Genomic DNA, 9,728 nt, shown 5'->3' on the forward strand with positions numbered 1-9,728 from the left:
CAAAAAATTTCTTTAACAAAATCATAAAAATTATAAATATAAATGGAGCAACTATATTAAAAAAAAATAATTTACGATGATGATCCCAAAATTCTCCATGATCATCATCTTCGTATTCGTCCAAAGAACTCCTAATCCAATCAATATCATGATCTGCAATTGAATAATCATCATTTGAGAAATTTGAGAAGGTAGAAGTAGAAGTTGATGTATCATAACCACTACTCGTGGTTTCACTAGAAATAGATTCATCACTTTCTCCATCTTACTCATCATTAATACATAAAAATGTCTGTTCATGGTTATTTAAATAATAATATTTATTTTTTAATTTGGTATAAAAAATATCTTGTAATGCTTTTAAATTATTAACATATTCAATATCTTCCAAAGAAGGAGAATATAATGTTCGAGCGTAAGATTCGGTGATTTTGAATGATATCTCTTTAGATAATTGAGCACGAGCAAATCTATAACAACGATCAAATTCAAATTTTGATAATGTAACATATCGATTTCTTTGAGTAATATTTCTAGTTAAAATCGTCATTATGATACATTTAAGGAATGTAAAAAATAATTATTCGCGAGTTTGACGTAAAATAACAAATATTTCATCTATAATAAAACTATGTCTGTATTCTCGTTCTATATATTATCCAAAGAACAATTTGTCATTCTAATCACGTTTATCATGATCCATTAATATTTTTACATTGCATAAATTAATATGCAATTTGCCAATACATAATATACTTGCTGCATTGGTGAAAACGACAAAAAAAAAATAATATAATTTTTTTTTTCTCTTTTCTTTTCCTTCTTTTCCTAAAAAATGTAAAAAAAAAATTTTATTAATAATACTAAACAAAATCGCGTGATATGTTGCCCCTTTTTGTGCATCATTACATCATTGGTATGATTGGTGTGACAAGAGATCTTATTAGACTATTTACGTCTTTTTCATTGTATGTTGATTTGTACCCGGTGACAAATAACGGGTGACAAATAAGGTTTGGACCACCAAAAAAATCAGATAATTAGTGTTTTTGAACTCGAGCTTGCACGTGATAAGTGACTCGTAAATATCACCCTTCCTAATATAGTTGTGATCGACACTTAAAAAATGTCGGAGTTTATACTTTATCGTATTACGTCATAAAAAAGTTTATTTATGTTACAGATTATTAATATTGTTTTTAAAAAATCATTGAAGTTTCCTTTTATAAATTTTTATACAAAAAGCTTTTTTATTATAAGGATTAAAAAGGAATGTGTTACCGTTTTCTCCTTAAATAAATTAATTCTTATAACTGCGTGACAATTTACTTTGTAAATGGTTTCAAAAATTATACTTTAATTTTTTATTTCCATTATTAAATAATAACTTGCATGGATGAAATTTATAGTAAAAGGGCAATCATAAACCATTTAAGAGAGAAATATTGGACAAGTGGAAATAAACAAATTGATTCTTTCATTCAAGAAAATCAATTACACGCATCAGACAATATAATATTCGAGTGGATATCATTTGATCAACTTAAATTCGTTAAAGAAATAGGACATGGATTTTCTACAGCAGTATGGAAGGATGGGCCATTATATTATAATTTTAATAAGAAAAAATGGAAGAGAAGATCGAATAAAAAAGTTATCTTAAAATATTTATGTGATCCACAAAATATTTTTGATAAATTATTGACAAAGGTATGAAATATTTTTTAAATATTTTTTTTTTAAAGAAATCAATATATATTGTATACTAAGAATATAATCTTTTAAAATTTTTTTTTATTTTTAATAGGTGAAATTGTATTTACTAAAAAATAAATTCTTAAATAAGGTATTTAAATTTGGAAAATAAAAATTTGTGTGCACCGCAACCCTTCATTTTTATATGGTAAATTTGTCGATCATTAATTATCCCATGACTTTATTAAAATCCCGATTTTTTTAAATATTCGTGTCGCAACGCTTACGTACATAATATAGAGCCTTAAAAATTTATTTACTATGCGTATTTTGTTTATTTTACAACTTTACTTAATGAGTCATGAAGGGTTTAGAATGTCATTTTTGACTTTCATATATAATATATCTATGGGGGTGCGCACAAATTTTAAATTTATTTGATAAATTTGAGTTTTAAATATGGTTTCTTTATATATATTAATTGTTGTATCTATACATCACAGATTAAATCAGAAGGAATTAGTTATGGAATATCTCAGAATCCAGATACAAAAAATTTTATTTTCGTTTTTCACGAAAATTATTTTGAAAGAGATTTTAATTATTGTGAAAAATGTGGTGAAGAATATACAAACGAAATATTTAAATGGTGTAAACCATGTCATATCATTCATTTAAAAAATGATTTTACCAATTGGGCCAGTGGAAATGAAAAAATTGATTATTTCATTCTAAAAAATCAATTAAAAATTGATGATCCATTGGACATAGTATTTGAATGGATACCATATAATCAATTTAATAAAATTAAAGAAATAGGAAATGGAGTTTCCACAGCAATTTGGAAGGATGGTCTTTTAAGGCATAATAAAAGGAGCTTAAATGAAAAAGTTGTTTTAAAATATTTACGTAATTCACAAAATATTTCTAATGAAACGTTGAACGAGGTATGAAATACTTTGTAAAATTAAAATTTTTTTTTTTAATCAATTTTCTAATAAATATTTTATAATTCAATAGGTCAAGTTAGAAGGTATCAGCATTGGATTATCTCAAAATCCGGATACAAAAGATTACGTTCTTGTTCATAATAAACAATATTTTGAAAAATATTGTGAAAAATGTGGCAATGAGTATACTGACGAAATATATAAATGGTGTAAGCCATGTCAAGTAAATTTGTTGAATAATCTTATTAACAAGATTGATGAAAATAAACAAATTTATAATTTCATACTTAAAGAGCAATTAAAAATCAATAGCCCAGATGATTTTGTATTTGAATGGATACCGTACGTTCAATTCAATTGTATCGAAGAAGTAAGAAAAGGTTTTACCACAGCAGTATGGAAGAATGGTTTATTAAAATATAATAGACATTCAAAGAAGTATGAGAGGAAACCAAACGAAAAGGTCGCTTTAAAGTATTTGTATAACTTAAAAAGTAACTCTTATGAATATATAAATAAGGTATAATTAAATTAATTTTTAAAATAATTTTTTTAAAAAATATAATTATTAATATTTTATCGTTTGTCAGATTAAATCAGAAGATATTAGTTATGGAATATCCCAAGATCCGGAGACAAAAGAATATATTTTGATTTTTCATGGAGATTATTTTAAGAAATGTTGCGAAAACTGTGGTGAAAAATACCATAATTCCTTTGAAATTGAAAATAAACGGTGTAAATCATGTCAACACCATGAAAATGAAAAAATCAATGATTTTATACAAGAGCAGCAACTGAAAGTTAATTATGATTCTGGTGGTTCCGGTATATTATTTGAATGGATACCATATAATCAGTTTCATGATATTAAAAAAATAGGTAAAGGTGGATTTTCCACGGTATATTCAGCAATATGGAAGAATGGTCCGTTACACTATAATTTCAATAAAAATAAATTATGGAAGAAGGGACCATTACATTATAGTTTTAACAAAAATAAATGGTGGATGAGAGAATCAAATAAAAAAGTCGCTCTAAAATGTATCTATAACTCACAAATATTAATCGATGAATTCCTTAATGAGGTATGATTATTAAAATTTAGATATTTTAACATATGAATATAATATTTTTTTAATATATTGACATATGAATATATATTCTTCTTATAGGCTAAAACACATTTGGCATATACAAACCAAGGTTTTGGTAACATTCTTAAAATATATGGAATATCTCAGAACCCGGATACAGAAGAATTTATCATGGTTCTAGAATATGCAGAAGGTGGAAACTTTAACGAATATTTATGTAAAAATTACAATACACTTGATTGGTTAAATAGAATTATAATATTAATGAATGTTATTAAGGGCCTTAAGGAGATTCATCATAAACAGATGGTCCATCGTGACTTTCACACGAAGAATATATTGTTTAAGCATAAGCATATAGAATATATCAATATATGCATTTCTGATATGGGACTATGTGGAGAAGTTGGTGATATTGATGAAACAAAAATTTATGGGGTTATGCCTTATGTAGCACCGGAAGTGTTAAGAGGGCAACCTTTTACTCAAGCAGCAGATATATATAGCTTTGGAATGATTATGTATTTTGTAGCAACCGGAAGACAACCTTTTGCTGATTATGCTCATGACGAATTTTTTGCATCGTTAGACATATGTTATGGGATTAGACCTGAAATAAATGAGCCAAAGGCACCAAAATGTTATATTGACTTAATGAAAAGGTGTTGGGACTCGAACCCAGAGAATAGGCCAACTGCTATCGAAATAGAAAATTTTATTTTACTATTTTATAATTCATATGTATCTGATGAATTAAAATATAAATTTGTTACTAAAATTGAAAGTAATCAACAATTTGAGATCGAAAAGCAATTTAAAGAAGCAGAAGAATATAGAAAAGCAAACCCCTTGTCTTTTAAAAATATCAAGCTAACTACACATTCTCAAATTATTTGTACATCTCAACCCTTTACAAATGGTCTTCCATATACTAAATCTGAATGTTTAAGCTGCGCAATCTAATTACTATATATCATCTAACTATTATGAACATTTATATTTTAACTGATTTTTATTGGTTAAGCATCGCATTATTTTTATTTATTTTTTTTTGTACTTTCGCTTTATATTTTGTAATTTTTTAGTTATTATTTTTGTATTTATATTCTTTATATATATTTTTTACTTCATATTTTATTGTAATTACAAATATTTTTACTTCTCGTGTATTTATAATTTTTTACTTATTTTTTTTTATACTTAATTTTATTTAATTCGTAGTTATTATGATAAATTAACAAAAACATTCACAAAAAACGAAATGGTCGTTCGCATAATCACATCATTAAATAAAGTCCAGAAATATAAAAATATTATGTTTAATATGTTCAAATTATTAAAAGATGATTTATTTAATCTCATAATAATTTACTTTTTTTATTTTCTACAGATAAATTATTTATCTTACCATTAGTTTATCTTTAAATGGGAAAAAACTAATTTAGTGTATTTTTTTTAATGTTATTTTAATGTTTTAATATCCAGATACCGATGATAAATATTATGAACAAAAAAATCAATCGAATTTTTTCTTTATCGTAAAAAAATATATATAAATATATTGTAAACTCTTACATTTACCTTTAATAAGTAAAATAATGTCATCATCGGATAACTTTTATATCCAAGATGATATGTATTACGATATAAATTAAAAGAAATGCGCTTTCGTGCAAAAAAAATATATCCGAGAGGTCTATGATCATCAGCATTCTATCGAAAAAAATAAATAAATAAATTATTTTTATAATACCGGTTTAGGATAATTTGCAAAAGGAAATTATCACTATTGTAAATGATGATATTACATTTTTAGTTCTAAACTTTTAACCTTTATTTTTGTTTCTTATTTAGTATTTAAACTTTTATTTAGTTTTAGTTTAGCTTTTTTTTATTTTTTTTATCTTTTATATTTGCATTGGTTCACCAGTTTTATGCATATGTCCCATAGTGTGAATTTTTAAAATAATTCTCTTAGCCAAAAGAGTTACTGCATACTGTTTTTTTTTTCGCTCATTAGAAAAGTTTGTATAATAAAGAACACGAAATTCCAAAAAATAAATTTTTTATTAATAACGAAGCCCGTAAAATTAATTATCATTTTCTCCTGAGTGCCGAACAATCACTTAAGATATTAAAGAATATCCGATATATAAGGAATGCTAATTATAATTTAGTACTTTTTCCGCTCTATCTATAAAAAAAAGAATGTCCGGAAATGTCCGGATGCCCCAGTATCCAGAAAGTGTCTTGCCGGACATTCTTTTTATAGGGTCTTACTTATCTTCAGATTGATAGTCAGGAAGTTAGAATTTAAAAAAAAAATATTAAAATAGCAGAATAAGAAAAAAAGTATATTATAAATTTATTTATACAGTACATTAGAAGAATTAATCCAGCATTCCGGAATAATCATATATTATAAACTTAATTTACATGTTTTTCAATAATTTTTAATTATATTATACAGTATAATAAATACTTAAAAAAAGTATTCATATACTTATTTTACTTTATTTATTATCTTGAAACAAATATTTAATCTAAGGGAAAAAAAAATATCTTTCAGGTAAACTATTGTAGAGTAATGGTTAAATAACGCAGTTATAAAGAAAAGGAATACGTCAGCGTTATGTTACTTATCATGTATGGAATTATAGTGTCTAAATCTCTTTGCAGGCACTTTTTTCAAGTCCGTATAACTCGAGATTTTTCCTTAGATCTCAGGACCTTATGGCAATACGGCATGTATAAAATTATTGATGGTATTTTAGATCCATGTATGGTTTATAAAATTAACTTATTTTTGGTCAAAATGGTTCAAATTAAATCATTTAAAATTTGAATTAGCTGGAAATTTATGGTACGTTCCTCCGAAGATGTGGGACTTCTTCAAACACTATCTTTATAATTTGCATATCATATCACATGACGAGATATTAACCGATTTTAGCATTATTAAATTTCTCCTGTTGATTGTAAGTTTACAATAATAATGTCTCATTGTCTCATACAAATATGTAAATTATTACATCTTTATTATATCTTTGTATCACAATTAAAATAAATAATAATCAGTTTATCGTGAGAGTTTCTTCTAAATAGATATATATATAGAAGTATATAATATTATTTACATTTTAGTATTTTAATTTTTTTGTCAAGCTTAAACATGAATTCTTATTTTACCAGTTTTTCCTTCTTTGCGCAGTATATATTTTCACGGTTCTAACGAGAAAATACTGATTTTAACTCATATTTTATCAAATATCTTTTTCAAGTTCCAAACTACGTGTTTCTTTATTCGTCATTTTGCTTTTTAATGGCATACTATTTGAATCTCAATTTTCGAAGGGGACGAGTAAGTATAATCTATTTTTTTAATGTCATATTGCAACTTCTACAAATAATAATATTCTAATTTTATTCAACAGGTTTTAAATAATTTGCCATAATGGTAAGTGTAAAAAACTTGTTTTCATCTGTTCAATTTATTACAAAATGATTTTTTAATTTTTATTATTTCTATCCAACTCGCATAAAAAAAATAAATTGAATAAATCTATATAAGACTATTGAAGCAGATGCTGGATAATGATTTTAATGATGAGTTCTTATCGACTGATCCAGCGATACATTGTATTGATCCTTTAAGATTTTTGGCAAAGAGGGAATTAATTAGTTGTCCTTGGAAAATACAGAAGTAATGATATTTTGGATTATCAGCAACATAAGAAAAATAAAATTCGGGTTTTATTTTTTTTTGTTTTATTAATTTTACATAATGATTACTTTAAAATGTTTCACTAAGGTTATTGTACATATATAGTAAGTTTTAATTTCAGCCGATAATAGTACTTAAATATAATAAATCTAATAACTAATACTTCGCAATTTTTTTCCTCTAAAAAAAATCAGCATTTCCATTAATAAAATATGCAATAAAAATAGAAAGAAATAAGCAAAAAATAATACTATAACAAGGAAAATGGAATTATTTTTTACGAAATAGCACCAAATAAATAAGCAACATTTTCGTAAAATTAAAATAAAGGAACAAACAAAATAAATAAGTATACTATCCACGGATCATATGTAACCTGGCAACAAATCGGGCTACCATTTTTTCATGGGTTGTTTATTAAACGAATCGCGGGAATGATTTATTTATATCATTTGATTATATTAATTTGACCTTTTCATACTTCATACTTGTATAAAAATGAATAAAGATTTGCTACTATTTCACTAAATTGAATCTGAAAAAAATAAATTTTCATTTTTATGATTAAAAATTTTAGAGTACGAATATTTATATTATATATATATAAACTATTTTTACTCTGGATATCATATTATTTATTATAAATGCAATTGATAATAATAAATTACTTTATATTGATTATATAAAATTATTTAAAATAGAAAATTATTATTTTTCAAATTCATCATTGGATCATTAAAAGCAATTTCTTCTTCAAGGGTAGAGTGTATTACGTTATACTGCATATGTCATTTTTTTGATTCGTTACAATTAAAACTCTCAATATGTTTTTAAAACCGCTTAAAAATATTCGTTAGAAAGCCTGGGGTTCTGTCTTTTAAATGAACTTTAAAAAGACATAGTACAAATAAAGTTTATTACGTTATTAATATTAAGTTGTGAATCATCTATAAAACCTAACTTACGAAACTTTATAAAATAATTAAGTGTTCTCTAATAATTAAATAGCGAAAGAATTTATTCTAGATACATCTTTTCATTACTCATAAACTTATTAAAATCCTTTTAAAAGGATTAAAGGTTGAATTGAAATTTTTTTTTGCTACAAACTTTTTAATTTTGTTTATTTTCTTTTTCTTTCTTTCTTGTATTACTTTCAAAAATCAATCTCACACCCGATCCCAACAGGGCTTGGTCAAATCGAAAATGATATATTTGCATTGTATCATTATATTAAATAATTTTTATTACGTTCATAGATCATCCATATATTGATGTGAATTACCACCATTGATTAAACATGCATTTTCACGAATAATATTCAGTTTGGCATACAAATTTTATTATGTAATATAAATTGTTATATCATCCACTTAACAAAGATAAATTATCTGTCTTTGTACTAATGGAAGATTGGAACAGAGACCCTTACTATATTCGGATCCCATAAGTTGGTCTTTTACTAAATGTTATACCCTCATGGTAATGATATAGAATAAATAGTTTATTTGAGATAGTAATTATTAGGTTTATATGAAATGTAATTGAATGTCTCTTTACAGTGATCACTTTGTTTCTTTAGATGATGGCCTACAAATACAATATCAATGTATTGTACTACTTTTCACCCATAATCAAAGTAGCTTATCTACAAGGAAAAGGTTGATGAGCATATTAGTTTTTGTCTGAGCATCATTATTGTGCGAAACGGCCATTATGGAATACCTTGAGTCCTTGACAATTATTGGAGGATAATAACATGTCTCATTACTTATTATGACATAATTTTTCATTAAGAAAGGACACTTGAATATGCACTTATGTGATGTGAAATATTCTTTCAGCACCACAAATTCTTTGCATGAAATAAATTTTATTAAAAGAATTATTTAAACTTGACATGTTAAAAAAAGCTTCGCGTTATCATCAATATTAGGTGAGCGATAATAATATGACGTAAATTTAAGAAAAAAGAAATTTCTTAAATTTTTGAAAATTAAAATTCTATCTTATAAATAATTTATCAATATGAAGCAAGTATAACAATAAGTAAATTAAAAAAAAAAATTTTATTTGAAGTTAGGGTATTACTTCATAGCCCCTCTGTTGAATAAAATGAGATTATTATTTGTGTAGAAGTCATAATATGCCATTAAAATGTAGATTTATACTTACTTTTTTTCCTACTCCGTAGATACTGTAATACAATACTTGACAAAAAATCATTACTAAAGAAAAAATCACATAAATTTCTACTTTTTC

General features: G+C 24.8%; 1 protein-coding gene across 1 annotated transcript; it reads right to left on the reverse strand.

Moving 5' to 3' along the window:
• Nucleotides 1-265: 265 nt before the first annotated feature.
• OCT59_015255 (uncharacterized protein) lies at nucleotides 266-550 on the reverse strand (the record flags this gene model as incomplete). The annotated part of the gene is made up of 1 exon (XM_066139899.1): nucleotides 266-550. One exon carries the CDS (start codon nucleotides 548-550, stop codon nucleotides 266-268), a length of 285 nt encoding a protein of 94 aa, XP_066002729.1.
• Between the last annotated feature and the right edge of the window lie 9,178 nt (nucleotides 551-9,728).

Source organism: Rhizophagus irregularis, chromosome 23 (genome assembly GCF_026210795.1).
Source record: "Rhizophagus irregularis chromosome 23, complete sequence".
Classification (NCBI taxonomy): domain Eukaryota; kingdom Fungi; phylum Glomeromycota; class Glomeromycetes; order Glomerales; family Glomeraceae; genus Rhizophagus; species Rhizophagus irregularis.